Source organism: Euleptes europaea, chromosome 9 (genome assembly GCF_029931775.1).
Source record: "Euleptes europaea isolate rEulEur1 chromosome 9, rEulEur1.hap1, whole genome shotgun sequence".
Lineage (NCBI taxonomy): Eukaryota > Metazoa > Chordata > Lepidosauria > Squamata > Sphaerodactylidae > Euleptes > Euleptes europaea.
In genome coordinates, this window is record NC_079320.1 from 22972532 (window position 1) to 22990799 (window position 18268).

An 18268-nucleotide genomic window follows, 5' to 3' on the forward strand; every position below is an offset into this window, starting at 1 on the left:
TAATCTCCATACATGAACCCACCAGCTCTCCATCTTACTCCTTACATCATTTTGCTAATTTGCTAGCAAAACAGGAAATTGTGTGCCCTGAACCAATGAGGCTGTCACAGTGCATTTGGCCCTTGCTGTCTGCACATCCCAGCCTACTGCACCCTTGTGTGGGAGCCATGCAACCTCTGTGTGTGTGTGAAGGCGGGGTCATTAAAAGCTATAGAGCCATTTTTGTTCCACATATTACTTGCCAATTGAGCATGAATGTGATGATGAATAGACAGGGAGAAAACCCAGCAAGACACAATGCTTATTTTTTTGGGAAATGCAGTGTGCAAGTGATTCGGGTTTTTTTGCAAAATGTTATCTTGGTAATGCCCCGTTTCCTTTGCTTGTTTCTGTGAATCACAATGCCTGGCCTTAATGTAATGTGTCAGTACTTCCTTTCTGGAGTTTCATTATTACTTAATGGTAAAGTGCTATCTCGCAATGACAACTCCGATGACAACTAAATTTAATGAACGGTGAATTAATCAGGCAAATGGCCATGAATCTGGATGCTTTGTACACCATTATAGTGCTGTTGTCACTGGATGTTGGCTTCTCTCTGTTTTTGTGTGGGCAGCATTCAGCTCATTTATCAGCACAGAATGTAATCCAGGAAGTTAAAGCTTATTGATATCCCCATCACAGAGTGTCTGTGCAGAGTAACCAGAAATCCCTGACCCAGTGGGGAGCCATATTCAGTCCTGCTTAGTGTTGTTATAGGGAATGGAATACCCCCCATTCACTTTTTTTTAAAGATATAGTCATTGATTCCTCTTATTCTCTTTTAAATGAGAGAGTTCTCTTTCATTTCTCTTTGAAGAGAAGCCAACACACCCTTTTGTAACTTGAGCCCTTACAGTTGTTTTATGTTACAGATCACAGGGTGATGGGGTTGCCAACCTCCAGGTACTAGCTGGAGATCTCCTGCTGTTACAACTGATTTCCAGCTGATAGAGATCAGTTCACCTGGAGAAAATGGCTGCTTTGGCAATTGGACTCTATGGCATTGAAGTCCCTCCCCTCCCCGAACCCCACCCTCCTCAGTCTCCACCCCAAAAACCTCCCGCCAGTGGCCAAGAGGGACCTGGCAACCCTACAGGGCGATGCTGTGGGCAGGAGGACAGGAAGGTTTGGAAAGACATCACCTGTGGTGAGCATCTACAGAGTGAAATGCTGAAATTTTGCAGAACCTCCCTTCCTGCCCCTCCTCTCTCCAAAATTCTATTTGACCCAAACAGAATGGATTAGAAACTGACTCCAAATTCCTAAAAAGAGGGAAAGAAATTGATTATCAGATTTCAGGGAGAAATTGGAAGGGAATTAAGAGACAACGCTAGCCCCGTTAGACCTAACAAGGCAGGAAGAACAAAGCACACAATGAAAGCCAAACCATATCCCACACGGCAATACTAATTATTGGTCCCTGTCCTCAGTAAATCATGTTCCCTATTTTGTCCCTATTTTTGCTTTTAAGGAATGCTTTTTAAAAAAATCATTTGCTTCATTTGTAGTCCGCCTTTCTTGCTGAGACACAAGTAGGGTTGCCAGCTCCAGGTTGGGAAATACTTGGAGATTTGGGGGGTAGAGCCTGGGGAGGGCAGGGTTTGGAGAGGGGAGGGATTTCAATGCCATAGATTCCAATTGCCAAAGTGGCCATTTTCTCTAGGGGACCTGATCTGTCGCCTGGAGATCAGTTGTAATAGCAGGAGATCGCCAGCCACTATGTGGAGGCTGGCAAACCTAGAGTCAAGGCAGATAACAAAATTTTAAAAAACAATACAATAAAAACTGTATAATAATGCAATAAACAATGCAATGAAACTGACTGGATTACAAAAATTTAAAACCAATATAATAAAAGAGTATAATGAATATAATAAAAAGTACAATATGAGATGTCATTCCTCAGGGCTAAGCTGCCTCCCCCAGTCTCTAGCAATTAAATCTCTGGGTTGAAAGATGAAGTTGGGTGAGTCTTCAGTCTAATGCACATGCTTATAAGGGCACATACATGAACATTAAAGTGCCATGTGCCAGTATCATGCTGGTGTGCTGATGTCACTGCTGGTAAAAAATGGAAGTGACAGCATGGGATGTGCTAGGCTTTTCAAAACTCTATGGTAAAATCCTAGAGAGGCCCATGATGTCAGTGTGCCGGTGCATGCCCCTATTTCTAGAAAACCTGTCAACCGTACTTGCTTGCCATTTTCTATTAAAATGAATCTAACTGGAGGGTAATGTTTCTTGTTTCTCTTACGTTTCCTACTTTCAGATCGCATGTATGATGACAGGACTACTTATACAGCTGTCAGGCCAAACACCCCACTGGGTCAAGAACAACTAATCCTGTTACAGGAGGAGGTGAAAAAGGGGATAATTTCGGTGGATGAAGCAATGGAGAAATTCAAACAATGGCAAAACCATAGAAGTCAATTAGAAGCCACCCAGCAGGTAGAATTCTCGAGGTTGTTGTGAATGTTTTGGAATGGGACATTATTTTCAATAGAGATGTCAATTAATCGGGTGGAGTTTCAGGTTTTAATCCACCTGATTTGACTGAGTGTCTGAAGCTGGATTATGAATCTGTTGCGTTCCCTTGTGAATGGTCCAAGCAGGAGAAAAGGTAAACCTTGGGGCTTCCAGACCATGCATAAAGTTCAAATGACCTTGTGTTCCACACACCCTAGACAGCTGTGGGGCTTTCCCTTACCACAAGTGACTAAAGAAAACTTGTGCGGACAATCACTATTGTAGGTCTAGACTGGAGAGCCTTGCCACACTATAATGAATGGAGTTCTTGTGCAAGTGCACTTTCCCTTTCGCTTCTTGAGCAAGTTGCTTCCTTGATTCCTGTGAGCAGCTTTAAAGGGAAAGAAGAAGCCTCTGTGTGTAATGGGGTCTCTCATTACACCAACAGGTGCAGGCTGGAGATCTCCCGCTATTACAACTGATCTCCAGGCGACAGAGATCAGTTCACCTGGAGAAAATGGCCGCTTTGGCAATTGGACTCTATGGCAATATACCCCATTGAAGTTCCTCCTCTCTCTAAACCCCACCCTCTTCAGGCTCCACCCCCAAAATCTTCAGGTATTCCCAACCCAGAGCTGGCAACCCTAGTATACTCTAAAATCCAATATACACGGGTGTCACTTCTATTTTTTTCTAAAGGCGACTGGAGCGATTGCAGAGCACAAATAACGGTGGCAGAATAACAAATAGATGGTCGTTCCTGGTAGCCCATTACTGCTTGGGTGGTTATAAAATACCTTCTTTTGATTAAGGCAGTGAGAATCAAGGCAAATGTTCTGGAATGATTGCCCCTAGCCTTGGGGAGTGGATGACAGGAGAGGTGGAACTTCATGTGTCATTGGAGGAAAACTTCCCACAAATCTTTTGGTATCAAATACTGCAACTACAAAGGCTCGCCTCAAAAACATACACACACACACACACACAAAGAAGAGGTGAAGGTTCTTTTTTGTTAAATGTTGTTTTAAAAATGATTTCCTGTGCCAAGAAGCTTAAGCATTCAGAATACTAAAAAGCTCACCTCCTCCAGCTCCTCATTCATTATTTTTTACAATCAACTCCAGCTATTGATTTTTGTGGTTGTTTGTGTGTTGGCTTCTTACTTAAGGAAAAAATGCATCAGCTCCAAGACTCTATTACCAGAAAAACACTGGAGGAGGAAGACTTGCATGGTAAATCACATTTAACTAGCATTTCAATACGCTGAAAAGGAGAACTATAGGATAAATAAATAACTGGATTGTTTTGTGCCAGGTTTTATGTGGGAGGGCCTTTGGGTGTGCTTTCCTGTTTTATTTGGAATGGGAATGGATATTTTCTACTGTTACCACTTTTTAAGAATTCTAGTTAAGCTGATTTTTTAAATTGCTGTTTGTTTTTATTGTTTTAATTTAATATAAACATGTTGTTGCTGTTAATTGTAAGCTACCTAGGGTTGCCAACCTCCTGGTACTAGCTGAAGATCTCCTGCTACTACAACTGCTCTCCAGCTGATAGAGATCAGTTCATCTGGAGAAAATGGCCGCTTTGGCAATTGGACTCTATAGCATTGAAGTTAGGGTTGCCAGGTCCCTCTTCACCACTGGCGGGAGGTTTTTGGGGAGGAGCCTGAGGAGGGTGGGGTTTGGGGAAGGGAGGGACTTCAGTGTCATAGAGTCCAATTGCCAAAGCAGCCATTTTCTCCAGGTGAAATGATCTCTATTGGCTGGAGATCAGTTGTAATAGCAGGAAATCCCCAGCTAATACCTAGAAGTTGGCAACCCTAATTGAAGTCCCTCCCCTCCCCAAACCCTGCCCTCCTCAGGCTCCCCCCCAAAAATCTCCAGGTATTTCCCAACCCGGAGCTAAGTTAAAAGGATGGGATAGAAAATTTTAACTAAATAAAATGCAGCATTTGTTCTTGGCAACTGAAGCAAAACTCAGAGAAGACTGAAAAAGTCTTCTTTAAGCTTTTTCATTCATTCCTGGTTTCTGTGTTAAATCTGGAGACATTCCTATCTGTAAATAGTGTTGACAACCTCCAAATGGAGCCTGGAGATCTCTCAGAATTATAGTTAATTTCTAGGCTACATAGATCACTTCCCCGGGAAAAAAAAGACTGCTATAGAGGATAGACTCAGCATTATACTTTGCTGAAGCCCCTCCCCTCCCCAAACCCCACCTTTCCTAGGCTCCACCCCCAAATCACCAGGAATTTGCCAACCTGGAGTTGACAGGTTGGCTTCCATAAATACATGCAAAGTCTAACTAGCATACATTTTGACCCTAAGGGCCCATTCCTTACCTGGGAGGGCAAAAGGGCTTAGGAGGTACAGAAGGACCTGTGCTGTACTGCTTGTGCCCGTGCCCAGGCCACTTGCACTGCCCATGGTGGCACAGACAATGGCAGGGGGCGCACACACCATCCTCCCAGTGCTGCTGTGGCAGTGCCACCCAGGGACGCTGGCACAGCCTCACACTGGTGTCCAGATGACACACTTCCATGCACCGTCCTCCCCGGGGGTGTTCTGGGGGTGTTTCTGGGGAGGAGCAGCGTTTAGGTGGCCTCCTAAGCCCTCTCAGCCTGGGAACACCCCCTTTGCCCTTACTTGTACTTACATCACCTTTCGAGGTGGCGTAGCCCTGTGGAACCCTATGGAGCAGTTCCATGGAGCTTGCAAGTAAGGACAAGGTTTTGGCTTCCATAAGGGGTGCGAAACCTCCTTTGGAGCTACTCTGCCTCCAGCCACTGGTGCAGCCCTCCCTCTCAGGAATGGGCTGCTCGTGTTTCAGAGGAATGCTAACATTGAATCATATTTCTAAGACTCTATTATGAGGTCACACTTTAGTTTGTTCGTGGCCCCCAAATCTGTTGACTGCCCATAGCATACCCTTTTCCCCTCCTCCCCTTACCCGCAGAACACAGATGAGTATTTCCTGGTTTCAGAAGTCTTCACTCTAGCTCCAGTTTGTTGTTGTGTCATCTGAATGCAGACAATGCAACAAGATGAAGTTTGTTTTCCTCCCAGTAATTGCATGTATTTAATTAGAAAATTTATATCCCACCTCTCCAGAGACCTACACTTAAGGCAGCTTACAGCTAATAGTACAAAACCATTAAAATACATCAATTAGAAACAAAGTCATTAAAACACAAGTATAAAGAAACTGGCCAGAAATGAGGATTCTAACACATCAACTCCAGTTTCTTCATGATGTTTGAATGAACCCCAAGAGAAATCCAAGATGCAATGCCGAACCAAATCTTCTGTTTAGTGCAGGAATTTTCAAATGTCCATTTGGCCTAAGCTAGTTGATAACACATTTCATTTCTGAGGGCTTCCCATACGTAGTTATTTACAATCAACTTGAATTTATTCAAACAAGCAGCTAACTGCAAGGAGAGGTTGTGCTCATGATTTGTGATTATGTCAGCAGCATCACTAGCAGATTTCTTCCTCAGCGTGGTAGGTAAGAGAGGCATAAAAGCCCTAGCCAATGTTGATTGAAGTCCCTTCCAAGATCCTCTTCTTCTTCTTCACCACAACCACCACCATCATTACTAGGGTTTCCAGCTCCTGGTTGAGAAATACCTGGAAATTTTGGGGCGGAGCCCAAAGAGGGTGGGGTTTGGAGAGGCAAGGGACTTCAATGCCATAGAGTCCAATCGCCAAAGCGGCCATTTTCTCCAGGTGAACTGATCTCTATCTCTAACTGGAGATCAGTTGTAATAGCAGGAGATCTCCAGCTACTACCTGGACTTTGGCAACCCTAATCATCACCACCATCATCACAGACATTATGAGGAGCAGAACCTGAAGCTCAGCATATTACAGAGACCAGAAATTTCAGCAGGCAAAGAATATCCTCTACAGTACATTTTAAACTCGTTTAATAGTCATTCCCTGTCACCAGGGAACTGCAGTTTTGCAAGGGTGACTAGTGGTCTCTAACAGAATTCTCAGCAAACCTCACCAAATTATAACTCCTAGGATTCTTTAAAATAGCCATGACCAACTGCATAAAATTAGCACTGAAATAAAATAGGAGAACCATGTTTCACGAAACTTTTCATCCCCTCTAAAAAGCATCTCCTCTCTTTTGGCCAGTCTTTTTTAGTAGTAGGGATACCTGAACAGGCAAAAATGTTTACCCCTGCCCCTGGTAGTTACCACTTCAAGAGGCATGATTTGCATTGTGATCTACATTTCCCCCTCTTTTGTCAAGTGTTTTATCGAGAGGGAGAAGGAGGAAGGTCTTGCAGTCGCTCTGCCCCCTTGAAGTGACAATTTCTCCTTTTAAAGAAAGAACTCAATCAAAGCATTTTGTCCCAACATTTTCTACTATTTGGCTTTTTCCAAAGACTAGATTGTGCTGTTCATTTGTTTGCAAAGCAATTTTTCTAGCAGGATATCTTTTTTGGAAGTTTTGCCCCATCTGCTCCAGACATGGCAAATGTGATGCCAAACATCTAACCACATGAAAAATCCAGCACAGAAATAGAGGGTGTGTAGATCAGGGCTGCCAGGTCCCTGGTTGGGGCAGAGGATCCCCCACCCCCACCCCCATGGCCCACTGCTGCACAGAATTAAATTTAAAAAAACTGCGACATCAGCTGCAGCATCCTGATCTGAATTAGGCACTGCACACATGGGAATTGAAGAGAACCTACAAGTGGGTTTGATACAGGGTGGGGACACCTGACCCCACCAGACCCCACTTGCCAACCTCCAGATGGTGGCTGGAGATCTCCCGGTATTACAACTGATTATCCAGTTGACAGATATCAGTTCCCCTGGAGAAAATGGCCGCTTTGGCAATTGGACTCTATGGCATTCTATAAGGTTGAATCAGCTATCCAGTCTGACACTGGGGCCGCAGGCATATATTCCTCTCAGAAGAGACAACTGTACCAGTCAGCAATTTTTGTCAAGATGGGGGAAGCAGGGGAAACAACTCCCACACCACCCCTTCTACCTCCTAAACAGCTGATCAATATTATTGCAGCTTTTCTGATTGAGCTTTGCCTGCACCATATCAGCAGATGGATTAGGGGAGGAATTGCCCACGTAGCACCCATTTGCATTTATTGATTTTATTTCTCCCCCTCTCCCTTTCAAAATTATAGACTCCTACATATCCAATGCTTTCAAAGTGGCTTACAGTGAAATTGGATTGTTAACAACCTAAACAACAACAATAGAACAAGGATAATATCCGAGACAAAATTAAGATGATGGTTCTCTAGGTAAAATGCAACCACTGATGCTAAACACTCTCTGGAAGAGGCAAGGGTTCCCCCCCCCCAACCTTTTAAAATTGGCGAGAGAAGTAAATAGGCACAACCTCTGTGGCAGGAGATTGCAACCACTGTGCTTCAGCCAAGGGCACTTGTAAAAGAACCTCCTTAAAAATCTCAAGAGTATCAAGAATTATACATATGGGATGAGGCATTCTTTCACATTAGCCAATCCCAGGCCATGTAACACTTTAACGCTTGCCCATATCGCTTTGGACTGGACTGCCAAATCTCAGTACCAAACTGCTAACAAGTTTGAAACAACAGCAAAATGACAATAGATTTTCTTCATTTTTGATAGTTTCTATGACAAAAGGAAGAAACAATCTTGATTCCGAAAACATTGTATACTCTAGTCCGCTTGGAAAGCAGGTATGTCTAAATATTTCCTCATATTTTGTATTTATTTTTGATTTTGTTTTGTTTAAAGTGATACTATAGCTTTTGCAACATAGGTCATACTGGATAATATTATTTAATGAGCCATCATGGAATATAGACAGGAATCTTGTGGTGCCTTAGAAACTAACACAGCCTTATTCTTATGGAATTCCACCTTATGGAACTCCCTTCCTGAGGAGGTCAGCAAGGCTCCCGCTCTCTTGGCTTTGAGCCAACAATTCAAGAGGGCTTTTCTAAGTAGGCAATAGACTTGCACTGTACTAAATGATTCACAAAGTTACTTAGATAAATTATTTGGGACTGTAGTCCATACTACTGTGTTTAGCTTACTGAAACTAGAATCCTACTATGCAATTTTGCATCATTTAATGTGTCATGTTAAGACTTATGCTTTGCTTAAGTTCTGTTTTTAGATTACTGGTTGGCTCGACAACCCTAATCCGATTGCATTGTTTATTAACTATCCCATCCTGTTGATTGTATTGACTATCTCCATGTAATCCACCTTGAGCCCAAGTGAGAAAGGCAGACTATAAATGACGTAATTAAAAATAAGTAAATTCTAGCATAAACTTTTAAGGACTAGAGCCCCTTTCTTCAAATGCTAGGAGTGGATCCTCACTGTGCTGTCATTTTACGTAGAAAAAACAAAACTCAAGCAACAGGGTCAAGAAGCCATGAAATGTAGGAAGAAAGTGTGAAATGTAATTATGTAAAATTAGAATCTAATCAGGGGAACAAGAGAGCCGGTGTGGTGTAGTGGTTAAAAGCAGCGGACTCTAATCTGGAGAACCAGGTTCGATTCTCCATTCCTCCACATGAAGCCTGCTGGGTGACCTTGGGCTAGTCACAGATCTCTCAGAACTCTCTCAGCCCTTGCAGAGGCAGTCAATGGCAAACCACTTCCAGATGTTTCTTGCCTTGAAAACCCTACGGGGTCATAATAAATTGGCTGTGACTTGATGGCACACACAGACACACACACACATTCGGGGGTGGAATACAGAGACCATTAAGTAGTTATGCTAAGTTAATTGACACATGTAATGTGTGTGGAGTGACAGGTTTTGGTAGGATAGGATTTTTAAAATCTCACTATAACTTTGGCTAAGTCTTGGTTCAACCCAGGAGCTAGGGCAGTAGTGTAAAAACTTTGAAGAAATCCCAGTTCAGCCATTTCAGACAGGTATTTCCCTTTGAATTTCTTTTCTCAGAGGATAGTGTCTCCTCCCCCACACCATGGCCTTGACCAGATTCAGGGCCCTGCAACAATTTTAGAGAGAGTTCTTCATGGGGACTGGTAGCTGGCATATGGCTGGTCAAAAAGAGGAAGGGGATAATAACAAAGCCCAACCCAAAGAAGCAGATTAGGTGACCAAAGGGGTTAAGTAGACAGGCTCCAGAAATATACAAATAGAGAAACCCAAACGAAAAATGAATTTTAATAATAAATAATAAATGTTAACGTCCTAGCTGGCGTAAGGCTGCCATTCCCCGTGGAGAACACAAATATCATGTCTCCTTCAGTCTCTAGAGGCTCTGTCTTTTCTGGGAAGGCAGTAGGGCTGTTGAATTAAAAAAAATTCGGTATAGTTCGGATTCGGCTGAATTCGGCCCGTTTAGATTCGGGATATGCCGAAGTCCGAACTCCCCCACTTCGGGTCCGTGCAATTCGGCAGGAATTCAAAGTTCGGGAAAAAAATTCGGCCAAATAAAGCCATTAAAAACACAACCGTGCCTTTCCACGGCTCTGGGAGGGGGCATTTTTGGGGATAAAGGTCCCAAACCTTCAGAGGAGCTTCAAATGACGCTTCTTGAAAGACCCCCCAAAGTTTTGTATAGATTGGGTCAGGGGGGGCTGAGATATGGGCCCCGAAAGGGGTCCGCCCACCCTTAATGTGTATCTCTGAGCAGAGCTTGCCGCCCACACACAAAGCTCCCAGCCCCGACAAACAGCTGAGAGCAAGGACGGGGCAGAAGTTTGCAAAGCAACAGAACTGCAAAGCAACACTGCAAAGCAACACAACTGCAAAGCAACACCCACAGCTGCAAAGCAACACCTTTGCAACCATGCAAAGCAACACCTGACACCTGGGAGTTTGCAAACCATGGAAAGGGACAGAGGCAGCTAGCTAAGCATAATGAGCAGGAGGGGGTGGAATTTCCCCTTTTGCATCGGACCAGGGACCAGGCAAATGCATTCTTTAAGTCACCATTTGAAAACCAGTTTTGAGCAAGCATCAAAATAACCTAACTGATCTTATGAATGAGGGAAAACCTGAAGACACAAAACTGAAGCCCCCCCTCAAACCAGGGAGAGAGAGACTGGAGGGGGAACACACACCCCAGGCAGAACCGGCAAAAGCCCCCTTTGGCTCCCCCCCACCCAAAGAAACTGCTCCCTCCCCACACACACACAGACTCTGCTTCCCCCCCCCACACACACACACAGAAAGGAAAAATTATAGATTAAAGCCCCCAAAGGGGTCTTACTGTGGCTGTCTTCTGTTCCATCAGGAGGGGCTGGGAGGCTGGGTAATCCAATATGATTCCATTTGTATCCAATATGAGATCCATATGTATGCATCTCTCGAGGGTGATCCATTCATCTCAATAGGGAAAAGGGGAAAGCCCATATCTCGGGGGCCCCTGACCCAATGTTTACAAAACTTTGGTGGTCTCTTAAGAAGCCTTGTCTGAAGCTCCGCTGAAAGTTTGGGGTCGGCACACCCAAAAATGCGCCCCCTGCAGCCACGGAAAGAGAAAAGGGGGGAGCCGTTATTTCTGCCCCCACTGAACCCATCTTTACAAAACTTGGGTGGTCTCTTAAGAAGGATTGTCTGAAGCTATGCTGAAAGTTTGGGGGCTGCACCCCCCAAAAAGCGCCCCCTGCAGCCACGGAAATGGAAAAGGGGGGAGAGGGAAAAGGGGTGGAGTCCATATCTCGGGGGCCCCTGACCCAATGTTTACAAAACTTGGGGGTCTCTTAAGAAGGCTCGTCTGAAGCTCCCTTGAAAGTTTGGGGTCTGTACCACCAAAAATGCGCCCCCTGCAGCCATGGAAAGAAAAAAAGGGGGGAGCCCATATCTCGGGACCCCCTGACCCAATGTTTACAAAACTTGGGTGGTCTCTTAAGAAGGCTCGTCTGAATCTCCGCTGAAAGTTTGGGGACTGTACCCTCAAAAATGCACCCCCTGCAGCCACGGAAAGGAGCGAATGTGCACAAGCACACCCCCCCACACACAGGAGGATTTCCCTCTCTCTCTCTCTTTCTCCCCGGCCGGGCCGCACATCAGCTGATTCCTCCAGTATTCAATCCTGACTGATTGGCAAGAAGGAGACCCAGCTTGGCCACCGATTGGCCGGGGGAGGAGAATGCTGCTTACTGACGGTTATGCTGCTTACTGACGCCCCGAATTTGTCGGATTTATTCGTGAACTCCTGAACTTGCTGAATTCGGCTCCCCGGTTGCCCGCCAGTTTTGAGTTCGGTTCGTCCCGAACTAAAAACCACCGAATCAAGGGAAATTCGGCTGATTTTCAGTTCGGGCCGAACCGAATCAACAGCCCTAGAAGGCAGTGAGCCCACACCAGGTGGCCATTAGATCAGCACAGGCTAGAATATCCCAAACTCATAGAGTGTACAGGTCAGGAAAGCAGAAACGCCACTAACTTCTGATCTCTGGAACTGGAACCATCTGCATGCAATCAAAACAAATCAATGGTTCTCGTAGGTTATCCGGGCTGTGTAACCGTCTTTCCTGATGTTTCGCCAGCAGCTGTGGCCGGCATCTTCAGAGGAGTAACACTGAAGGACAGTGTCTCTCAGTGTCAAGTGTGTAGGAAGAGTAATATTTAGTCAGAAAGGGGTTGGGTTTGAGCTGAATCATTGTCCTGCAAAAAGTAACAAAGGTAATGTGCTAAGCATTGTCCTGTAAGTATCCAGATAATGTGCTAATGAGGGTGTGGTATGTTAATATGGAACCATTGTATCCTGAAAGAAAATACCAAGACCACGGTTACACAGCCCGGATAACCTACGAGAACCAATGAACTCTGAACGTGAAAGCCTTCGACAATATTTTAAAACAAATCAAGTTTATTTACGGTCAAAGACCAGCAACAGTTGACATAGTTCCAGCCATATTAAAATTATTGGATATCACCATTACAATAATACAATAGTACATCTCTGATCCAAGGTGATAAATCCCGTCTAAATACATGACTATTGTACTCTACTCCATTTTACGGGCAAGGACATCTCTTCATCAGACACCCCTGCACACAATTTGTTAATGTACAGCATTAGCTGTACATCTGTATATTAACTATAATTAATAAAAGTGTTTAAAATTTAAGCTACCTTCTTCTGTCTTATTGAGCATGCCAGTGCGCAAAATTTTGCCACCTTAAGGGTGGTTTCATTGGAACAGTCGGCAAGAAGAAGGTCTGTATAAAAGGAATTTAGTCTACCTGGATATTTGTGCAGTATTGGGCTGATAAACCTAGAGCTAATCTCCTGATAAAAGCAACAATCCAGTAAGACATGTTCATGCAATCAAGAATTCATATAACAGTGAATTCATATCAGCAGGTTCACAATTGCCCCTAGAACTGAGGGCAGCACCATAGGAAAAAATCCACTGTACCTTCAGTCCATTACTTTCTCTTAATGTACTCTACGAAGCCAACTTGCTGACTGCATAAGGGCATTGTATGAACTGAATTTTGCAAATTGCGTTGGCTGAACCCATGGAAGCTCGTGGCAATAAAGTGTATCTGGTTTTAATTAAATTTGCCCCTAAATGTCTGCCTGGATCCAAATTGCTTCCTCAGCTTCATCCAAAAGCCATTCAGGATAGCACCGAGTCCCTTTGACAAATTGTTAGCTTAATGATTACAAGCACTATCCTGATTGCCTGGCTGCAGATCTATAGAGCCTCACCTCTTCACCAGCCCCTTGTTTTTGTACCTCCCGGAGGCAGCAAACTCATTATTCATCTGCTGTGAGTGAAAGGGTGGTCTCTCTATGTATCTGTGCAGAGTAGGCTTACCACTGTGAGGCAGTTACCATTACTGCTCCTCCCCAGCTGGTGACCTTCGATGTAGATAAGTATTATTATCCTCATATTATAGATGGGGGAGTGGAGAATGAGATAAAGTAGCTTTGCCTAGGCCATTTAATGAATATAGAGGGAAATATATATAATGAATATAGAGGGAAATGAATAGCAAGCTGGAGGGCCGTGAGGACTTTTATGCTCCTGGGCCATTTCCTGGCCTCATCAGGCCATCCATGAAGGTTATGCCTTTTCTTTAGGAAGTCATATTTATTCCTGGGAAGTCGTTCCCCCCCCCCCCCGGGTTGTCAGCTCCAGGTTGGGAAATACCTGGAGATTTTTGCGGCAGAGCCTGAGGAGGGCAGATTCAAGGAGGGGAGGGACTTCAATGCCATAGAGTCCAAAATGCCAACGCAGCCAATTTCTCCAGGTGAACTGATCTCTATCGGCTGGAGATCAGTTGTAATAGCAGGAGATCTCCAGCTAGTACCTGGAAGTTGCAGCCCTAATGAGCCTCCATGGTGTAAAGATGCCTCCTTTGTCCATGAATGTCCCCATTGTGCTGCTTTCTTCATATACATGGAAAGCTGCTAATATAGTGATACTCAGCATCTATATACTTCTTTAAGTATTCTAAGCCCATCACTTACATTATCTTGTAATTCTTGCAACAGGCATGTTAGCACAATGTAGGAGAATGAGGTGGTAGAATCCCAGAATGGTAGAATTGGCTGCAGACTGGATTCCAGTTTTGTACATGTGCAGGCACCCATAAAACCCCTTTATGCAACCAGGTTTCATGGCCGCTGTGGGGGGAAAAATGGGGAGAAAGGCCCCATTGTAAACAGCAATACTGCACCACTAAAAATGGTGGCACAGCAACACCATTGCATTAGGGGATGTTCCCAGTGCGATAGGGGTTAGGAGGCTGCCTAACAGCAGCTCTGCCCCCTGGGAATGCCTGAGCAGGACTAGCGCCAGGAGAATACTGGCGGGAGGCTGCACCAGTGTCAGAGGGCTGCGCTGCTGCTGCGGTCCAGGGGGGTTCTGTGCCCGCGCCAGTTTGCATAGCGCAAGTGGCATGGACACCAACATAGGGGTCACTCCGGCTCCTAAAAGCATACATCCCCCTTCAGGAATGCACTGTTAATATGAAAGGTAAATATGAATTTCTCATTAGTTGTATAGAATCACATTAGAAATGAATTGCATTAGTAAACTCAATGTGTCATTTCAGGTTCTGCTTTGAAAAGGACATATGCATAGAAGTAACAAACAAAGGTAAGAGTTTATATTCAATTTATCTAGCAAATGGCAATTATTTTATCATTCACATTAGGTTAATTAATCGAACTGACTTCCTGCCTTTATTTAATATCTGTTTAATATTTGGAATGTTTGAAGACTTCCTAAATCTCTGGAAAATCATTTTTTTGGACCATTCATATTAAATGGTTTTATTTTGAGTTTCTAGGATAAGCACCTTTGATACTCACAAAGTAGAATATATATTTGTTAAATAATGGAAAAGAAGAAAGTTCACCTAGCCAAGCAAAATTTTATATCTATATCGATTGATAGATCGATTGATAGATATTTTAAAAACTTACTGTACTGGACCCGCAGAAACCAGTGTGACCCCTACACTGGCATCCATGCCACTTGTGCCATGCAAACTGGCACAGATGCCAGCATAGGATGACTTATGCTGGTTCCCCTGGACATCAGTGGCATTGTCCCAGCATATCTCCCCATGCCAGCATCATGGGAGGTGTTCCTGGGGCATTCCTGGAGGTGGAGCTGTCTTTAGGCAGCTTCCTAAGCCCTTTCAGACTGGGAACATCCTTCACGCTGCAGCGGTGCTACGCCAGCAAAATAGTTGGCATAGCCTCGCTGAAGTCAATGGGTGAGTTTCCTAATTTTCCTATTTTCACATGGTTTATTTATTCTATTTTCTTCTGGCAGGGAAGCCTGACAGGCACGGCTGCACCACTCCCGGGCACCGCATTTCTACCCCCCCCCCTTAGGAATGGGCTGTTAGGGTCACTTTCAAACACACTCCATTGTGAGTATGTTTAGGATTGTAGCAAGAGCACTGGCAGCCTGGACCCCATGCTGATAGTATCAGTTCGACACATTTAATGCTTGGAAAATCTCTCTCTAGAAGCTTCCTAAGTAATCTATTGAGGGACATGTTACAATACCTGCCCTAATCTATATGAAGCATATAGACTTCTGCAACCATGCCCCCACTTGAGAAAAATTGGCTTTTATTTTTTGATGACAGTTGTGTGTTATAGACCACTGTATGTGTCTTTGTGCTCTTTCAAATAGTTCTGTTTCCTTACAACAACTAGTTAATTGGTATCACCACACAAAATTTCAAATATATGAATATAAAGAAGGTTGTTCACCAAGATCTGGGGAAGTACTAATTAAATATCAGATCTGTACAGGAACCACTGTCATCTGTAAACCAATCCTTGCACCTCTTAACTACTACCATCTTTACCCAGAGAAGAAATTGCCTGTCATTTTATTAATGACCATGAGATTCATACTCGGGGCACCTCATTATCCCCTTCTACTGGAATTTTTCTTCTAAAATTAGTGCCTCCTTCCCCTCCCAGATCACATTGGACCAACAGGATGCTACCTGCACTTTCTTTTCTAATTATTTCTTTTCTACATTCATTACCACATAATTTAAACATCCCAAGAGATAAAAGTTTATTAAGCTTGATTTCACAAGAAAAATATTACACACTTGACTTTTTTTATTTTAACTAATGTGCTCCTGGTTATTCCACAAAAATTCTGTTGCCTTCCTACAAATTAATGCCTTATGTTTAAAAGTGCTGATTATTAACTAATCTATGTGATATTTATTTAGTTAGTTTGGTTTTTAGGTATTCTGGAAAAAAAATGTCCATTATTCCTATGGGGTACTCTTTCCAGAGAATTGGCATGGCTGTTTTTCAAGCAAATGACACCAAAAATGGCAAAGAACCTGCTACTGTCTGTCCACTAAAGACCCCTCACATATTAATTGGATTGGAACAAGGGGTCTAATTCTACAGGCCCTTGAACAAGGAGCCCCCAGCCATCATACTTGCCTCCGTTGTTTCCTATGGGGGAAAATATTCCATGCTTTCACCAGGGCAAAGAAGCCAGTACCCAAACACAGAAGAACAACCACTGGCCTAGGGCTGTTGAAAAAAAAATTCGGTATAGTTCGGATTCGGCCGTATTCGGCCCGTCTGGATTCGGGATATGCCGAAGTCCGAACTCCCCCGCTTCGGGTCCGTGCAATTCGGCGCGAATTCAAAGTTCAGGAAAAAAATTCGGCCGAATAAAGCCATTAAAAACACAACCGCGCCTTTCCGCGGCTCCAGGGGGGGCATTTTTGGGGGTAGAGGTCCCAAACTTTCAGCGGAGCTTCAAAGGACCCTTCTTGCAAGACCCCCCAAGTTTTGTAAAGAGTGGGTCGGGGGGGCTGAGATATGGGCCTCGAAAGGGGTCCCCCCCTTAATGTGCATCTCTGAGCAGAGCTTGCCGCCCACACACAAAGCTCCCAGCCCTGACAAACAGCTGAGAGCAAGGGCGGGGCAGAAGTTTGCAAAGCAACAGAACTGCAAAGCAACACTGCAAAGCAACACAACTGCAAAGCAACACCCACAGCTGCAAAGCAACACCTTTGCAACCATGCAAAGCAACACCTGACACCTGGGAGTTTGTAAACCATGGAAAGGGACAGAGGCAGCTAGCTAAGCATAATGAGCAGTCGGACCAGGGACCAGGCAAATGCATTCTTTAAGTCACCATTTGAAAACCAGTTTTGAGCAAGCATCAAAATAGACCTAACTGATCTTATGAATGAAGGAAAACCTGAGGACACATAACTGAAGCCCCCCCTCAAACCAGGGAGAGAGACACTCGAGGGGGCACACACACCCCAGGCAGAATGGGCGAAAGCCCCCTTTGGCTTCCCCCCCACCCACAGAAACTGCTCCCTCCCCACACACACACAGACTCTGCTTCCCCCCCACACACACACACACAGGAGAAAAATTATAGATTAAAGCCCCCAAAGGGGTCTTACTGTGGCTGTCTTCTGTTCCATCAGGAGGGGCTGGGAGGACTGGGTAATCCAATATGATTCCATTTATGCACAGAAGGTTTTGCCGCTCTGGAGATGCATACAGTATCAGGTGATCCATTCATCCCAATAGGGAAAAGGGGAAAGCCCATATCTCGGGACCCCCTGACCCAATGTTTACAAAACTTGGGGGGTATCTTAAGAACACTGGTCTGAAGCTATGCTGAATGTTTGGGGGCTGCACCCCCAAAAATGCACCCCCTGCAGCCACAGAAAGAGAAAAGGGGGGAGCCCATATTTCTGCCCCCACTGAACCCATCTTTACAAAACTTGGGGGGTTTCTTAAGAAGGCTCGTCTGAAGCTATGCTGAAAGTTTGGGGGCTGCACCCCCAAAAAAGCGCCCCCTGCAGCCACGGAAATGGAAAAGGGGGGAGGGAACAGGGGTGGAGCCCATATCTCGGGACCCCCTGACCCAATGTTTACAAAACTTGGGGGGTCTCTTAAGAAGGCTCGTCTGAAGCTCCGGTGGAAGTTTGGGGTCTCTACCCCCAAAAATGCGTTCCCTGCAGCCACGGAAAGGAGCGAATGTGCACAAGCACCCCCCCATGAGGATTTCTCTCACTCTCTCTCTCCCCCCGGCCGGGCCGCGCAGCAGCTGATTCCTCCAGTACTCAATACTGACTGATTGGCCAGAAGAAGACCCAGCTTGGCCACTGATTGGCCGGGGGAGGAGAATGCTGCTTACTGATGGTTATGCTGCTTACTGACGCCCCGAATTTGCCGAATTTATTCGTGAACTCCCGAACTCGCTGAATTCGGCTCCCCCGGTTTCCCGGCATTTTTGAGTTCAGTTCGTCC

General features: G+C 44.7%; 1 protein-coding gene across 1 annotated transcript in view; it reads left to right on the plus strand.

Moving 5' to 3' along the window:
* The window catches only part of BANK1 (B cell scaffold protein with ankyrin repeats 1), a 155965-nt gene extending 147016 nt beyond the window's left edge, over positions 1-8949 (plus strand). Inside the window, exons 13-16 of the mRNA XM_056855824.1 lie at positions 2312-2490; positions 3677-3740; positions 8148-8218; positions 8857-8949. Of these exons, the coding sequence (XP_056711802.1) occupies positions 2312-2490; positions 3677-3740; positions 8148-8218; positions 8857-8949 (407 nt within the window). The remainder of the gene's footprint in view (positions 1-2311; positions 2491-3676; positions 3741-8147; positions 8219-8856) is intronic.
* The last annotated feature ends 9319 nt before the right edge of the window (positions 8950-18268 follow it).